The sequence below is a fragment of the Prunus mume genome, linkage group LG1 (genome assembly GCF_029339155.1).
Source record: "Prunus mume cultivar Tortuosa linkage group LG1, ASM2933915v1, whole genome shotgun sequence".
In the NCBI taxonomy this organism is placed as follows: Eukaryota; Viridiplantae; Streptophyta; class Magnoliopsida; order Rosales; family Rosaceae; genus Prunus; species Prunus mume.
Window position 1 is genome coordinate 14,987,046 of NC_142698.1, and position 17,540 is coordinate 15,004,585.

The 17,540-nt window shown below is 35.9% G+C and overlaps 3 protein-coding genes across 3 annotated transcripts; 2 read left to right on the forward strand and 1 right to left on the reverse strand.

The window, feature by feature from the left end:
* Positions 1 to 539: 539 nt before the first annotated feature.
* On the forward strand, positions 540 to 3,093 carry LOC103341835 (PHD finger protein ALFIN-LIKE 1-like). Its single transcript, XM_008245392.2, has 5 exons — positions 540 to 905; positions 997 to 1,029; positions 1,368 to 1,590; positions 2,241 to 2,361; positions 2,566 to 3,093. Exons 1-5 carry the CDS (start codon positions 815 to 817, stop codon positions 2,815 to 2,817), a joined length of 720 nt encoding a protein of 239 aa, XP_008243614.1. The 5' UTR covers positions 540 to 814; the 3' UTR covers positions 2,818 to 3,093.
* Positions 3,094 to 4,003: 910 nt separating this feature from the next.
* Positions 4,004 to 5,809, forward strand: LOC103342254 (myb family transcription factor PHL5-like). The gene is made up of 6 exons (XM_008245870.3): positions 4,004 to 4,151; positions 4,269 to 4,345; positions 4,480 to 4,519; positions 4,632 to 4,689; positions 4,818 to 4,890; positions 4,993 to 5,809. Exons 1-6 carry the CDS (start codon positions 4,007 to 4,009, stop codon positions 5,404 to 5,406), a joined length of 807 nt encoding a protein of 268 aa, XP_008244092.3. The 5' UTR covers positions 4,004 to 4,006; the 3' UTR covers positions 5,407 to 5,809.
* A 2,188-nt stretch (positions 5,810 to 7,997) lies between these two features.
* Positions 7,998 to 10,317, reverse strand: LOC103341824 (jasmonate-induced oxygenase 3-like). Its single transcript, XM_089044211.1, has 2 exons — positions 9,684 to 10,317; positions 7,998 to 8,709 (listed from the first exon to the last, which is right to left on the reverse strand). Exons 1-2 carry the CDS (start codon positions 10,190 to 10,192, stop codon positions 8,127 to 8,129), a joined length of 1,092 nt encoding a protein of 363 aa, XP_088900337.1. The 5' UTR covers positions 10,193 to 10,317; the 3' UTR covers positions 7,998 to 8,126.
* Positions 10,318 to 17,540: the final 7,223 nt, after the last annotated feature.

Sequence of the window (17,540 nt, forward strand, 5' to 3'; positions counted from 1 at the left end):
TCACTTAGTCAACGCTCAACCAAAGGCAAAATAGCTTTCAATATTTGAAGTACAGCTTAAGGACTTGTATTAGTGACACAGTGGTACTTCAATTTGTATAAAATGAATCTAAATTGCAAGTGCTCCAACTTTGAGCTTAAACAAAAAATGAAGTTTCAACTTTGACTTGAAGCGTGAAGATTGATTAGTATTCAATACGATCATAAAAATTTATAATGTGACTCAGTTACAAGATCACGAGATTAGTCGTGAGTTTAAACATATTGAATTCGAAGTTCACCATAAGATTGTCTCATGTTGATAAGAAAGTGGACATAGGTCTTCAATTTGTATAAAAATTACAAAATTAGTCTAAATGACTTGTGAGTGTTCCAAGTTCCAACATTGACCTTAAACCAAACAAAAGGAAAAAAAAACAGAGGAATATGGTGCCAATATGAAAATAACAGTAAGTTAGAGGCATCTAAGTGAAATTGATATAATATTTTCGTGCGAATAGCAATTTCTATATATATAAAGACCCGTCGGTAAATTAGAATAGAAGTAATATTTTAGATTCTCTCTCACCGTTGTTGGGGGACTGGAGGAGTGGCTTTATCAAGTACCCACGACCTAAACACCCTCTCTTCTCTCCTCTCGTCTTTCTTCTTCTTCTCTCTCTCTCTCTCTCTTCTCCCACGTTTACATGCATCTTCTTCTTTCGATCTGTCTTCATGCTCTGTCCCTTCGCTTTCTGTAATTCGAACTCGCTCCGCAGACTCAATCCCAAACACTAAATTCCCGATTCCCTCCGAAACGCGTCGTTTTAGATCCCATGGAAATGGCCTCGAGTCCGCGAAACGTGGAGGAGATCTTCAAAGATTACAGTGCTCGGAGAACTGCTGTTGTCCGTGCTTTAACTTACGGTACTTGAATCTCTCTCTCGTTCTCTCTTTCTCTCTCTTTTTCGGTTTTGAGAATCTCTGACTTTTTTTGGGTGTAATTGTTTTCTCACAGATGTAGATGAATTCTACGGACTCTGCGATCCAGGTAATGCCAAATTGTAGATCAGACTTACTTTTCTCCTTTGCTTGCTTTCTAAATATTTTAATTGATTTATTTTGTTAATTTTATGTATATGTCTTCTCTTCCCCAAACACTGAGAATATGCGAAAATAGGAAAATAAATTGGTATACATCGTCCGTTGTTTGATTCTGCTAAATCTTAATTTTACTTCAAATGAATTGCTTGCTACAATTGAAAGTTTGAAACTGCGTTGGACCTTAACTGTAGTAAATAATTTCATCGTAGTGGAAGTTCAAAACAATTTCCCTACTTCTTTGAAGGCACAACTTATGATTTTTGTTTTTAACTCCCATTGGTATAGATAAGGAGAATTTGTGTCTGTATGGGCATCCAAATGAAACCTGGGAAGTGACACTTCCGGCAGAAGAAGTCCCACCCGAGCTTCCTGAGCCAGCACTTGGGATCAATTTTGCAAGAGATGGTATGAATCGCAAGGACTGGCTTTCTCTCGTTGCTGTTCACAGTGATTCTTGGCTGCTTTCTGTGGCTTTCTATTTTGGAGCACGCCTTAACCGCAATGAGAGGTACACAATGTTTTATTGTTGTTGTTGCATGTGTGATGTAGATAGCGTGGTAGTATCCCTAGTTCTCTGTTGTTGATTTAAGATGTCTAGATGCTCAACTGAAATTGAACGAATTCAGATTAGGTTGAAGATAGGGAGAGAACTAAGAGAGAAATTGGGAACGAGGAAATTCTCTGTTTCTATTCATTGTTAATATTAGCCTTCGTTCAGATGCTTTTATACAATCAGTCTGACTACATAAGATTTATCAGTAGACACTGTAGGAGACACGTGATCAGTAAGAGTATTCCTTCGGGATTTGGGTTTTGTGTTTCATATAATGCCTGATGCAGAATACCAACATGAGTGGAGAATTTGGTTTAAGTGCCAGCCATCTCCCTTGATGATAGTGAAAGATTGAAATCATAGGTTTTGTGATAGAAATCCATTAGTTTACATGTCAATTCTTCATTGTCCGGCTTACTATTATCAAACTAGAAATGAACCTAAAAATGCCTATTACAATCTTTGATGAATTTTGAGCACTTCGTCCCTTTTTCTGCAATTTGCACCAAGACACCATTGTTTGACATAGGGGAACTGCATTGTAGCATATCTTTGCTTGAGATTCAGTGGTTTTATTCATCAGGACTTGTTCTGTATAATGACAGGAAACGCCTCTTTAGTTTGATCAATGATCTGCCTACTGTCTTTGAAGTTGTGACGGAAAGGAAACCCGTTAAAGAAAAGCCCAGTGTGGATAGTGGGAGCAAATCTCGAGGCAGCACAAAGGTCAGATGGATCAATTTCTTGTTCTGTTTTTTCCCCTTCAGATTTCATGTTCCCCTTCAAGGTTCTCAGTTGGTTCAGAAACTTTGTGCTTTGTTTCCCGTCTGGTTTTGAGATATATATATATATATATATATATGAAACAAACTGCTGATGTTGGAATACAAACTTGTTCTGTGTCCATTAACTGGCTCTTCTTTTCTGTAGAGATCCAGCGATGGAATTGTGAAAAGCAATCCTAAGCTTCCAGATGAGAGTTTCGAGGAGGAGGATGATGAACATAGTGAAACTCTCTGTGGGAGCTGTGGTGGGAATTATAACGCAGATGAATTTTGGATCGGCTGTGACATCTGTGAGAGATGGTTCCATGGAAAATGCGTGAAGATAACACCCGCTAAGGCTGAGAACATCAAGCAATACAAATGCCCATCTTGCAGCTTGAAAAGGGGCAGGCAGTAGTGATCACTCAACCTCAAACCTTCCGGGGTAGGAAAGGCAGATAGCGCATCGTCTCAGTGGCTGACAAAAGTAGTATAGGAATGTCACTATTTAATGTAATGCATTTGTTGTTGTGATGTTTGTTCATAATAGATGCTTTTTCAAAGGGGTTGAAGCCTGCCTTCTTCCCCGTCAAACGTTGCTTCGGCTTTTATATTATCTTCCAGTTATTAATTTACGACAAATGTATGAAGAATATTTGCTTCTTGTTAGTGTTATTGTTATGTTTCGTGTCAAGTATACTATAATTGAAAAATTATAATTATCTTGATAAACAAAGTGGTATGTTTAATACTGAATTGATTTTCGCTTTCAAGTCTAGAGAAGTCTACGCCAGTTTCTCATGCATATGTGGGAATTTTGGTGCATCGTCCACGATACTTTTTTTTTATTTTTATTTTTTTTTTATCGGTCTGACCGTTACATAATTTATTAATTCACTTATGTTTGTATACCATAGCTTCATAAAATATGAACAACGTTGTCGAAGTGTTGTTTTACTAGGTTTAGATCCATTACTCATACTCGGGAACCCGAAAAAAAAACAGAAAAAATGGATTCATTGCTCATACATGGGCCCTTCCCCGGCCCTCCCAGATCTGATTTCTCAGTTGGTGGGTTGACTTTGTTGGGATGTCGACGTGTTTATTCTTAATTTCATTTTCATCGATACATATCATTTGCACAACTTCATCTTATGTGTATAAAACCATTTCGTGCTACATTGGTTTTGTATTTTTTTATTTATTTTAAATAAATAAAAAAGAAGCAAAAGAAATACAAATGTGACAACAGGGCAGATACAATTTCGGGCAAGTTGCCCTTCTATTTTCCTGGTGAATAAGGTTTTGAGTTTTGACCGATAGACGTTTACTTCCGGACACAACACTGCAAACAAGAAACCAAGTTGAAATATTTGACTAATTAAGAAAGGTTTGAGGAAAAAAAAGGGAAAACTAAGTTTGAAATGATTTGGACTCCGCTCATTCTTAGTTTAATCCGACATTTAGAGACAGCCTAAGGCATATATTACATCCAAACGTAGCACACCACTTAGTTCACATCGATGATCAGCTAAGGTTTGTTTTTGTCCGCAACTGTTTTATGTGCTGCTCCCTCTGTCTATAATCTTCCTCCATCTCTTTGAGCAATGCTTGGGGCTGCTCTGGTACCGGTCGAATTTGAAATGGGTCCTAGTCGATCAGATGGCTCTGCGGGGAGGGAGCGCCTGCGCTGGACCCAAGAGCTACATGATAGGTTCGTAGAGGCAGTCACTAAGCTTGGTGGCCCTGATAGTAAGTCACTATAATTGAGTCTAAATCTGAAGTTGGTCCAATTTAATTATATGTTATGTGCATGCATATTAGGTCATAGAGCCTTATGTTTATATAATCTGTTTGCTTAATTTATAGGGGCAACACCAAAGGGCATCTTGAAGGCTATGAGCGTTTCTGGACTGACCATCTACCATATCAAAAGCCATTTGCAGGTTCTCTCTCTCTCTCTCTCTCTCTCTCTCTCTCTCTCTATATGTTCTTCTTAATTTGCCTAGCTTAAATTATAACTTTTCAATTTTGAGCCTTAATTTCGGAAAAGTCGCTGATTTTTTTTTTAAATTTTCAGAAGTACAGGATATCAAAGTTCATTCCAGAGTCGACCAGTAGTAAGTTTACTTGATACTATTTTTTTTCCCCTTAAAAAGTTTGGTACATTTCTCTACCGTACTTTACTAATTACTGCTTAAATGTTCTCTGGTGTTGTTTCGTTTTCCACAGAAGGCAAACTTCAGAAGAAAAACATTTCAGAAATGCTGCCTAATTTCGGTGCAACGTCGTAAGTAATCATGTCCCCACTCACTAGCTTGAACTACAAGTAACAATTGTATGCTGTTTGTTATACCAATTAATCACAGGCTCAACTATTTAATTTCCACCCTGCTGTGTGCTTTCAACACCTTCCAGTGGTGCTCAGCTCAATGAAGCCTTAAAAATTATGCAGATACAAGTACAGAGGAGACTGAGTGATCAAAATGAGGTATACACATATGTATGATCTATAAATCTATAAATTTAAAAATTAACATGTTCACTCAATTACTAATGTGTTTTTTTTTTTTTTTGGGTTATTAATTTTAAGGTGCAAAAGATTCTGAAACATAAAATTGAAGCCCAAGCAAGGTTCCTTGACATATTTTCAGCAGAACGCCATAACAACAAGAAGAACCGTCCGATCTTAATCACAAAACCCAGCAAAGTACCGTTGCCTCGGACATCGCTGCCTTCACTTTGTGAAGACTCAGAATCAAATGCAAAGGAGTTTTGTGCTGACTCAGAGGCTGACAAGGCTGAAATACAATCCTCTGCAGAACAATTCCAAGCTCTGAAGAGGCTTAGGCTACATCATCAAAACGAAGAGGTCTGCGAGCCAGCACTCAATTCAGAGTGGTATAATCAAAGCCACAGCTTTCTTCTCCCTCATGAGGACCATATCAACTTTCCTTGGAACCTTGCAGCCTGCTCATCTCCCTTGGTGCCCACCTGCTTTCTATAAGTATTTTTTCTTTCTATGAGTGCATAGATATAGTTTGTTTGCTGCAACAAATGGGATGTTTTGATTTTGCTGCTTCCATTTATTTCTCTGCTTTACTTGGAAGTTTGTGGAAGCAATCAAAAATATCCATATCATATTTTTAGTATAGATACAGAAGTAGTTAAAGATGTTTCCTAATAAAATGATTAGCATGATCGTGTGCAACACTTTCACTAGTGCCAATGGGTAAATTAGAACATGTAAAATAAAGATTTCTTTGGGGTTTAGTGAGCAAATAATGCTGGGTTTGTTTCTGAAATAAACTAACACTACATGGTATTGTATTTTTTTGGCTTCTTGTTTTGATTGACCATGGTATTGTAATATTAAAGAGATTAAAAATCTGTTCTTCTTTTATATGTTCACCTCCCTACTCACTAGCCAATATTAGGGTTCATTCGGAAGTAATTTTGGATATGTCAATAATCACATCTATAAAGAATTACTTTCCTATATAATCACTTAAAGTGATTTTAAACAATTCTGGGAAGAAGCACATTCCGTTTGATTCTCCATAAGATCACTTAAAATCATAAAAGTGATTATTAGCTTATTAAGAATCACTTCTAAACGAGCCCTTAGCCTTAATGATTTGCCTTGTACATTTTTGTTCTTGGGCAATATTAGACTCAATAATTTTACTTTACCATATGAATTTATAAACGAATACAACTCGTCCATGAATTGTGAATACGTGTACATTAGACTCAATATTGCTTCTAGTTTTTGGGCAAATGGGCAAGCTTTATGCTACGGTGTGTTATATGGCCCGAAATAGCTGAGCTATCTTTGAACTACTTAATTTTGGGTTGAACGTAAGTTGGCCCATCCCCTTGGTACATTTGGGCTCCACACATGTTGGAAAAGAAAGACAAAGGGATTAAAAATTGGGAGTTTCACTAAAACATCCAAAATGAGAGCTGAAATTATAAAAAAACCCAACACCCAAAACACTTTAGAAACACACCCAAAACCCATCATTACACACACTCAAAACCCATTTATAAACACACCCAAAAAATATACAATTGTTGACTTTGGAGTTGATTTGGGGTGTGTTTCTATGTTTAAATAGTATTTGGGTTTTTTTTATAAATACATGTTTAGGATTGGGTTTATTTATAAATCTGTATTAAAAAATTTCTTAAATTTGACCACCCAAAAAAAAAAGGGAGTTTCACTAAAACACCCAAAATGGGGGTTGAAATTATAAAAAAACCCAAGCACTATTTAAACATATAAACACACCCAAAACCCATCATTACACACACTCAAAACCCATTTATAAACACACCCAAAAAGTTGACTTTGGGGTTGATTTTGGGTGTGTTTCTATATTTAAATAGTGTTTGAGTTTTTTTATAAATATATGTCTATGATTGGGTTTATTTATAAATTTGTAAAAAAATAAAACCCCCTACTCTACTCTAGAATGTAGAGAGGGAGTCAAGGCTCCACCTCCACCCAAAGATTCTAATTTTGTATATAACTGTCATACTGTTATGTAGTTTTATTAATTTATGTGTTATAATATTAATAGATGTTTGGATTGATCTTGCATAGAACTAAAGTATAATATTAATAAATATAAATATTATGAGAAAAATTAATAATATCACGTGACAATATGACTGTTATACCAAAAAATTACTCTATACATCGACTAGTCAATCAATGTATAGAGAACAACATCCTAATTATTGGTTTTTAATGGGGACAAACGAGTGTGTTCGGCATTGTGTAAAAGTTTGTTGCCTAACACATGCATGCGTTAGATGATAGATGGTGCACCAAAAAGTGGGATATTTATTTAGTGATGACCAGGTCAAAAAAGTTGTACAAATGGAACTTTCCAATTAAAAACATTAAACAAACGTGCGTCTATATATATATATATATATATAATATGACGACTCTGCCCTCTCTCTCTCTTACGTTTTGCATTTCTTTACAATTAGAGAGAAGAGGATTTTTGCTGCCTTGTCAAAGAGAGGTGTTGTGCTTGCTTTTATATTTCATTCACAACCACACTAATTTCAATCTTATCTAAATGATTACATTCCTCCATCCCATTGTTCTCCACTTAATTTTGAGGGTTTCTGAGAAGAAGAATGGCCGACTGAATTGAAACAACATGAAACTTATGCTTATTTTTTGGTCCTCATTTTCTTCTCCAAAAGTAATTCCACAACATTTATTACTTAAACAATTGGACCACTAGGAATACATTGATTGTGAATATATATGGTGCTTGCTGGTCCACTTGTGTGTTTGAGAGTCGGTAAGTCAAGCAAGGAGGGCACTAGCAGAGCAAGTTAGGTACATAAGTTTGTTTTCCTTCTCAATTTTTCCAACAACATATATCAGATCACCACTAGCTTACTTGTTTTCAACTAATGTTGGACATGATATCAACCAAATGGGATAATTCCATGTTATACAATCATAATACCGTTATGTAATCTATTTACGTGAATTACATATGAGTATCATAATAAAACACGTTGCGATATCACAGTTATATTAGAAAATTATTAACTCGACTTGTCTCATGCAATAATATAGAGTAGATATATTATATTGTGGAAGTCTACAACAAATTACAGGATCATTCTTGGGGCAACAACAACCACCATATTAGATATATATATTCTAATAAAAGACAGAGAAATTAAATATTGTTATTCATAGGATTTTAACGATTCAACTTGTGCCTTGCCACAAGGCCCCTTCGTCCTAATGAAAAGTCGATACTGATCAAATGTCATGGGTGCATAAAGGGCAGGACGGTCCTTTGTGACAAGCTTCTTGGCAGGTTGGATCAACAAATCACTCTTTGGATTATAAAACAAGGCCAAAGAGACCCTGTCTTTGACTGAATTTGCAATCACTCTGTGCTCCACGCTCTTGTAAATTGCGTTGCTCAGCACCTGCATTTGGTCTCCAATGTTCACAATGAAGGCATTTGGAACTGGTTTCACTGTAACCCAATTCTGCCCTTTGCGCACTTGAAGCCCAGCCACATTTTCATCAGGCAAAAGAAGGGTCAAGCCACCTGGGTCAGAGTGTTCTGAGAGGCCAAGGGTTAGGTCTGGCTGGGGGCATTTTGGGTAGAAGTTGACCCTCAAACATGCCCCAATGTTTTCTTCTCCTCCAAATGCATTGAGAAGCTGGTCTTCCTCTAGCCCAAGGTTTTGTGACAGGAGCTTCATCAGCGTTCCACATAGTCTTACAGTTGCCTCACTGTATTCTTCAATCAGTTTCCTACAAAAATTAATTCAAAAATTATTATTAAAACGTCAACACACAGCAAATTAAAAGTTGATATTTACTTTGAGGGGACTCTTCTAATTTTGGAAGCACTTTTGAAGTGCTATTTGCATGTGCTTATTGTGGCCCTAAATCCTTGTGTTGGGCATCGACAGACTTGATGGTGAAGGATAAAATGAAAGGGCCAAAGGAGGCCTAGATCTGCTTTTTAGGAAATTGCCCACTTAGTGCTTTTAGGCATGCAATTAATTTAAACATGGTAGTTCCATTATAAAAGACTCAGAGCACTAAGCTACAAAGTATCCATATCAAGGGTTTGGAAATAATAAAAGATCTCTTTTTTGTGGCATTCGTTAACCCAAGTTTGGAACACAAGAATACTTTACATAAAATCCCTAAATTCTATTTAACTTTGATACTCACAAATAAAAAGCTTTTTATTAAAATATATTGAGGATATTCTAAAAAAATGAAAACAACACTTATGAGATTTACTATTTTAAGAAAAAAAAAAGTATCTAAACTTCATCAATTTGCATATCTTTTTGTACTAAGATGTTAAAGTGCAATTTTCAAGCTCAAAGTTTCATCATTGTCTTCCTACGCCCCTAACAAAAAGACAAACAAAAGGCAAATAGACCATTGTCTAGACAAAAAGCAATGTATATAATATATCATATATGCAAGAAGAGCTAAACACAATTTGTAAGCCGATAAATCACAGCTTCGTAAATTGTTAATTTAATTAAGCTCGATTGTAATTAATGAGATTGATACTGAGTCATTTGTGTATGTACACAACGTTTCTTTCACAATAAATAAATCATATATAACAACCACATGAAGGGTTGGATATACACAACGAAAAAGGTCATAAAAGCACGTTTTCAATGAAAAACATGCCTCCCTTTTAAAATTATTATAATAATAAATATAAATTAATTATAAATTAATTAATAAAAATTTACCTGCATGAAGATGGGAGGGCAGGCCACTTGCTATGGTTTCTGAGGGAGGCGGGCATATAATGGAGAAAGTAATAGTCGCTCCAGTCCAAAATAGCCCCCTTCTCAACCCCCAGCCGACTCCCGTACCCTTCGTACGTACTCGGCCTGTTCGAATACTCTTGCTTCACATCCAGCGGCAGCCCGAAAAACTCGCGCCATGTGTCCCTCGCCCGCTTCATCAGCTCCTCGCTCACCCCGTGGTTCACCACCTGAAAAAACCCCCACTCCCTGCAGGCGCTCGAGATCGAACGCAGCGTCGTTTCGCGCAGGCTCTCCTCCTGGTTCAGCAGGTTCTGGAGGTCAATGACCGGGATGTTGACTTCCACTTCAGCCTGGTTGCAGTTTGCGGGAAGAAGTGAGGGTCGTTTGGCGGGGGGTTTGATGTAGAGGTCCGGGATTGCGGTTATGCCGCTTTCTGCCAAGGACTGGACTCGAACGATAGGCTCAGGCCAAGACTGCAAGCAATTCATTGTTTTTTTCTTTCTTTGTTATAACTTATATGTTAAAGTGATGAGATATATTTGTAGCTGCAATAGCTGCAATGCGAGAGTGAGAGGAGGAGTTTGGAGGTTTATATAAAGAAATGGAGGGGGGTGTGGGGGCTGAGAGCTAGCTAGCTATATCTAGTTTCGGCGCCGTGAGCAACTTGATTTTCTCATCACCATATTTTAAATAAAAATACATAAATAATTTGGTAGTTGTAAAATATAAGTAAATTCGGATGCGTTATGAATTTTCTCTACTATGATCTGATTAGATAATATTTACGTAAAAATAGAGAGAGGTATGTACATATGTTTATTAATGTTTAATTTTGATGTAGATGAATATCAGTTTGGGTCCATGCTTCATATGTTTGGAGTTGAACTATATATTATTATTATTATATATGCCCTATCCCTTTTTGAGAGGTAAGCAAGTAGCAAGACGGCAGGTCCATCATATACATCATATGGCTAATTAAAGCTACACATAAAAAACTACAAGGGGCTTGTGGCTGAGCTTCTATCAATCCACCAATCTTTGTCTTTGTACCTCTCAAAGTGATATTTCCCTCTACTTTATTGATTTATGCTGAGCAGTCCCTTACTCAAAAAACTTATCGATATTACTACTTTTGCATCATACTTTCTTATTCGTCGTTTAAGTCTTCTTTTAAACAATGAAAGTAGCTATAATATTTGAGATTTTTTTTGTCATTTATCTCTTACACTAACTTCGTCACATTATCTGTCATATCATTAAATTATCATCAAATTTAAATAAAAATAATTATTTTTCTTCAATATTACTGTTCTTATTTACCTTTTGTTGTTTCTTTTTTGAATTCAACTTTGTATCGATTTTCTTCTGGCTGATCTTATAGCTGACAGCAAATGAATATACTCCACATACTCTGCTATTCATTTGTGGACCAATTCTCCAGTTGCACTACTAGTTCGACAAAACAAGTAGACAAGACAAGACAAGTCATCCAAATTCCATTTTCTTTTTGCTTGCTCTCACGTTGCTATAATGTCTCCACTTACTAAGAGCTCCAGATATGGGTGGAATAGGAACCTCAGTACATTAACTCTCTTAAAACCTACCAAAACTAGCAAATTCTTATCATCTTAAATTAGAACAAGTAATTGAGGGGCCTTTCAAATCATAGCCCATCAGCTACCCAAGTTGATTCAATTAGCTAGGGGAGCATTATTTTTCTCATCACTTTAACCCAATATATATCATCGCAATTCTTTTCAACATTTGACACGTGTACATGGGCATAACCATGTTTCAACAAATATAAAGTAAATAGTTAGGGTTATGCCTATAAACACGTGTCAAGTATTGAAAAGAGTAATAAAAATATACATTTAGTTAAAATGATGAGCAAAAATAAACTATAAAGTTTTGAAGTGTATGTACAATGTGACCCTACTATATCTTGTCTACCTTATTTTTTGCCAGGTCACGTGGACTGTCTTCCACTTGCATTGCATAGTAAGCTACAAATCATTTACACATTTTTTTTCCCTTTACCAATTCGATCGAAAGAAAATAGACGAGAACGAGAAATGTCATCGAAGCTTCATTGCTCTGAAAAAGTAAAAAATAAAAAATTTCCTTCCTCTGTCCTTTTGTCTTATTCAGTGGAATGGGTAATAAAATTTATTAATGAAATTGGAACTTAACAGGGATCAAAATAATTAAAAATCCATCCACGAATCAAATGAACACTAAAAATCATTAGTCATGCATGTGAATGTGATCATCAATGTCAGTGTCAAATATCATTTTTGTTTTTTCCTTTTCTTTTTCCAAAACACATTTGTTGCTAATTGAGTCACGAATATATACACAACTGGTTGTGGCGGGGTTTGTTTGCCTTAAGCTTCCGTGGAGGACTGCAATTCCGGCTGCAGCACAAGCAACGTTAGCCAGGGTAGCCAGGGTTCTGAGAATATATCAATGTCAATCGAGTATCCACCGCAATTTTACAGTACATTAATATTAGAATATGTAGAGAGGAGTACAAGTCTCCGAAGATAATGTTTTGGCCGACATCATTTGCATCACGTGGGAAATTCGAAAAGAAAATGCGTGACATTATGGAGATGATGAGAACACTCTGCCCATATCCCCTTGGCCTTCCAGAATCGGATGTCCCCGAAGACCTTTTCATTTTTTTTTGTGTGATAGAGATGCCATAAAAAACAAAATAAAAAATTAGAAGGGTGGTGGTAGGAGTATAATTGACAATTTCATCATAAAATGCTTTTATAATCTATAAAAAATAACTCGAAATCTTTGTTTATGGGTAGGTTTTATTTCACCGAACCATATTTAAAAGATTTGGCAGTTTAAAAGTGGTGGGGCTCCTAGTCTCCTAACCTAGTTTTATATTTATTTGCAAGGACACGCAGTGTGCAATTATAAATTTTTTTTTCATTTTTATTTTTTTATGTTATAACGTGAAATATTTTCTAAGTATATATATATATATATATATATATATATATACTTAATAAAAGGGAACTATATATATGCGTGTCGACAGTACATACATACATGTGTTCTCCTTGAATTTACTAATGACTTTTGATGTAGCTATCGATCGATTGAAGCTCAAGTTGTTGATTTCCATTGTAATCTTCCTCAGCCCTTTATAATTTATTATTTAAGTAGTTGAACTGCAAAGTATATGAACACGTAGCTAGCTATAGTTTGGGTGGTACATACTAAGTTTGCCATTTCTGGAAAATTGTAAGATGACACCAAACTGGGGTAGGTATGTAGGTTTAAAATAATAAAAAATATATATAGAAAATAAAACCCTATATTTTTCCCTGAGCTGCCAACCTTTTTGATAAGTTATTCTATAAGGAGGGTGAAAGAGTCGGTCCCCGAAAAACACATACAGGGTCACTGTGTGGAGGTGGACTTCTGAACAACAACGGTGACCACCGCACACACACTTTGATCTTATGTATCTTGCAGAGCTTAAGGCAGGGCAAGATGAAGGGATAAAATGCCGTAACGTGCTGTTGAAGATGATGACAGATGTTGATAATGAAATTAGACAACTTAAACTTGATGATTAATACAAGGGTTTAAGTCAGCTTGAACAGTAATATGAATGAGAAATGTAAAAAAGGAAAAAAAATCAAACACATGTTAATATGTTATGTGGTTGTTGTTTTAAATATATAACTCAAATAAAAAAGACATAATTAAAGGAAAAATCAGCGCTATATAAACCAATAATTAAGCGATTCTTGTTTGGGCACGTGATGAAATTCATCATAATCTGCATATCAGAATCAATCACTTTCCATCTAAAGTCCTGGGTTTTGAATAATATGCCATGCCTATAATTTTCGTCCTTTGCTTAATCCATCTGGTTTCAACATACATTAGAGGATAGTCATCTGTTGACTGAGAACGACATGCTTAAAGTACGACTTTGCCCCTTACCATAATAGTGGAAATACATGTACAAGATTCATGAATGAGAATGTATACATGCTGTTGATCAAGTCAAAAATTGAATGTGCCTTCTTTTTCTTGGTGCAGATTACATATAAAATGTTGGATGGGAAGATATTTTCACATGCACAAGAGATTTTTCAAAGACATGTCGGGGAAAGAGCACAGCTTCTAGCTAGACTAGACTTAAAACCAGTACACACAAAAACAGCATCCATTTTGTTTTTAGCACCTGAAATTGAGCTTTTGATGAGCTTTTTTTACGCCAAATAAGCATTGCCTTTTTGGCTTTCGCAATTCTTTTCTTGTATTTTATCGGACGAATATATGTACATCTATCTTTGTAATGAATGGTTATACATTGGCACGCAATATCTGGAGGGTATGGGATGAATTCAGATGCCAAACCTCCAATCATCCTATCCAATCACGTGTTAGGAGGCAATTTCTCACGAGAAGTCCCATGCCCCATCCATATGCTCGTGCTTTATGTCTCTGGTCCCAGTCAGTGGCGCATGCATGAATTTTCTTTTCTTGGGGCAAGAAAACACTACTACCAGGTTACTAACTAGTAAAGATCAATCAACTCTTAGATGCATATAAAAATGATCATATAAACATATACATGCACAAATTAGTGACACAAACTTTACACATTCTATCTAATTCCTCTACTGCACGACACAAAGAGAAAAATGAGAAGACTAAGTCTAGAGAACAAAACAAGAAGAATAATATAAGTAGAGCAGTAAAGCACGCTGTCAATGGGGTCATACCATAGTGAAAAAGTATGTTTGGCCTAAGATTAGTGATCTCATGTTCGAAACCCGTAGGCACCAATATATGTAAGTGAATTCCCCTCCCCTTTCAATCTTTGACCCCCAAAAAAAAAAATGAAAAAAAAGAAGAGAGAGCAGTAGAGCAAGCCACCCTTTTTGCCCTGCCTTAGTCTTCTTTGAGGAAGTTGATCAAACAACTTGCCCTGACATGCTCCCATTCAATACAAACTTTCATAACAATTTGGCACCTTCACAGGGCAAGTGCCTTCATTGGACTCTTAATGGATCCGCCAAATGGTCCCAGTGTGTATGTTTCACCCTAAACCACAACCTCTTTGGGAGCCATGAAAATGTAGGTGATTAGTCAATTAATAAATGTCAATCACCGTTGCAATGATGTAAGAGTAACAGACAAAATGCATACTTGATTAGACAACTTTCACCGACGTGATTTAACCCGGTTCCAAGTTCGAATCATCTCTTTTTATTATGTGGTTCAAAAAGGTTTCAGTTGAACCTAATCCCAGGATTTCAAAACCGAATTCTCTTCGAAGTGAAATTTTTTACTGCCAATTGATGGCATCGAGTTGATGTGTTCTGATTGTAGAAATAATGTACAAGAACGTGGAGACCTGTAGTACAATGCAACATGTTTAACAAAAAGAGTTCCACCACGCATACAGATTCTTTTTTGGTAATAGATTTCACCACTCTTCTGTCTGGCCCGAATATGGGAATCAAACTGAATGATTGAAATCTTTTGTGCCGCAGTTGATCTCATAGAATGTGAATCGATCCTCAAGCACCAGCAGAATGTCGATCCTTAACTACATAAAGAAATTTGTTTCCTACGTGCACATGTCATGCTGTGAGAGATCAAATCAAACCCATAAAATTGTCACTGTGGAAGCAAAATATCTACGGATCCTAAATTAAATAATTAAGCCAATCAATTTGAGAATTAGTTGGCCTAATTGAGAGTTATTTGATTTAATTGTCAATTATTCGATTCTTACCCTAATTAAGGAATCAAATCCCTAATTACATCAATCTCTCAAAATTGGGGAAGAATAATTCCTTTCCATCTGTGGAATTATTCTTCCGAAACCCTAACCTCCGAAGCTCCTATAAATACATGGCTACACCAAGGGTTGAGGTACGTCTAAACTTCTGTCTCAAAATACTGCAGAAACTCTACATAACTCTTTCTCTCTCTCACACAAGGCTCCGACCACCCATATCTATATATATATATATATATATATATATCTCTATACCCTTTTGTTAGCTATTGTTTTCCTACAAACACTCGAACTAACTTAAGTATCGGAGGACCTTTGGCCAACACTCCCCAGGTGTGGTCCTCTTATTCCGAGTTGGTTTTGCAGGGATAAAGAGAAGTGAAAAAGAAGACGGAATCTTAGACGAATATTCTCGTAGAAAGAATCGTTCCCACAATCACTATAAACAGAACATCTATCAATCCATTTGCTCTTAATTTGTTTTAATGATAATTATATATTAATTCCACGCATTGATGTTAACATAATCTTTTCAAGAAACAAGAAGGTGAACTAGACAAAGTTATGCATGGTTCATATGATGACGACAATGCATGGTTTATGCACCACTTTTAAAAATAAAATAAAAAAACCATTGTGGGGTTGCACGTCCACTAATTTTACCTGTAAGTGATGCTGCACTTTGTGGACTAGACAAAAAGTAAAGGAAGAAGGTGCATTTACCTTTTGTCCCGGCCATGTTATTACTAGTGTTTTTCCAGTTTGACCATTCAAGGATGCAAACCAAAGCATGGGAAATGAGAAACTTATTCATTTTGCTTGGCTAAGTTTTTGTTCACCAGTGGAATTGATTTGACCAAATTAAAGTAGAAAACTTTTATATATCTTTCTGAAGTTTGCAGCAAACACAAGGAAGAAGGAAGAAGGCATGAAGATGCTTGAAGATCCTGTTCTTATCGCCATCTTTTCTTTTTTCTTTAAAGAGGAGGACAGTCATGACTCAAACTCTCCATTTCCTGCCTGTGGTGGAGTTTGGGGATGCATCACTGAGGTGTATGTGTCCCCTTCAGGGACTATTCGTCGCATCAATTTAATTACAAGATTAATTAAGAGATTTTGATTGAGTTGTCTACTCCAACAAAAGTTGGTGTGAACTCAAAAAAAATTAAAAAATTAAAAAATTAAAACGTGATAGTATTTTTGACATGCTTGCTAGATTATGATAAAGAAACATTAAGCTCATGAAGCTCCTTTTTTTTTAAATTTTTTTAAATTTTTATATATGCATTCTTTTATCAATAATTGATCAAAGTAGCTAGGTTATAATCAGTTCTTTTTGTTAAGCAAATTGTCTAGTATTTCAATCTAATAGATAAGCCTAATGCACCACCATCCATCTGACCTAACTTACGTTTGCCTTTAAGAATCGAAGCATAATTAGTTAAACTGATATGTATTCTTCTAGTTGTTTGGTTCTATTTTATAAATTTGAGGGGTTTCAGAGAGATCCTTTAATGATTTGATGAATTGATGAGCATGGGATTAACACTTTCTATCGATAAATTATAATATTAAAAAGGAAAAAAGAGAGAGTTTAACTATAAGATACCCAAATCAATCAGCTCAGCATCTAGAACTTCAAAAATCAACATAAACAAAGACAATGGGAGTGAGATTGTGGAGCTCTCACAATGTGGAAATCTATCCAAGTTGCACTGTTTTTTTTATTTTTGTTGTATATGAGAAAAGGTGGATACACCACGCAGCAAAGCAATAGCTGCCAACCAACCATAAATTGCGGGTTATCTGTGGAAGATAATGGTGAAAATAAACTTATGAAAGTGCATAGTTTGGCCCATTTGGGAGATAAAAAAATAGTGCATTATAATTTGATTGAGATGGGCCTATTTGGCATCTTCATCTTGTGCTACACCATGATCTTGATGGAGACTGACTGTAGTCCTTGCTGCGCCTGATAAGACGATAAATTCATGGAGTTATTGGAACAGAGCTGTCAAGAACACTTGTCTTCTTTTTTGGGTTTC

Bases quoted from the DNA above. Each gene is read 5' to 3' on its own strand.
- LOC103341835 (XM_008245392.2), top strand. From the start codon at position 815: ATGGAAATGGCCTCGAGTCCGCGAAACGTGGAGGAGATCTTCAAAGAT. The intron at 906-996 runs GTACTTGAATCT...GTTTTCTCACAG, and splicing joins TGTCCGTGCTTTAACTTACG to ATGTAGATGAATTCTACGGA. The intron at 2,362-2,565 runs GTCAGATGGATC...TCTTTTCTGTAG, and splicing joins AATCTCGAGGCAGCACAAAG to AGATCCAGCGATGGAATTGT.
- LOC103342254 (XM_008245870.3), top strand. From the start codon at position 4,007: ATGCTTGGGGCTGCTCTGGTACCGGTCGAATTTGAAATGGGTCCTAGT. The intron at 4,520-4,631 runs GTAAGTTTACTT...CGTTTTCCACAG, and splicing joins CATTCCAGAGTCGACCAGTA to AAGGCAAACTTCAGAAGAAA. The intron at 4,690-4,817 runs GTAAGTAATCAT...AACACCTTCCAG, and splicing joins CCTAATTTCGGTGCAACGTC to TGGTGCTCAGCTCAATGAAG.
- LOC103341824 (XM_089044211.1), bottom strand. From the start codon at position 10,192: ATGAATTGCTTGCAGTCTTGGCCTGAGCCTATCGTTCGAGTCCAGTCC. The intron at 8,710-9,683 runs GTAAATTTTTAT...TAATTTTTGTAG, and splicing joins GCCCTCCCATCTTCATGCAG to GAAACTGATTGAAGAATACA.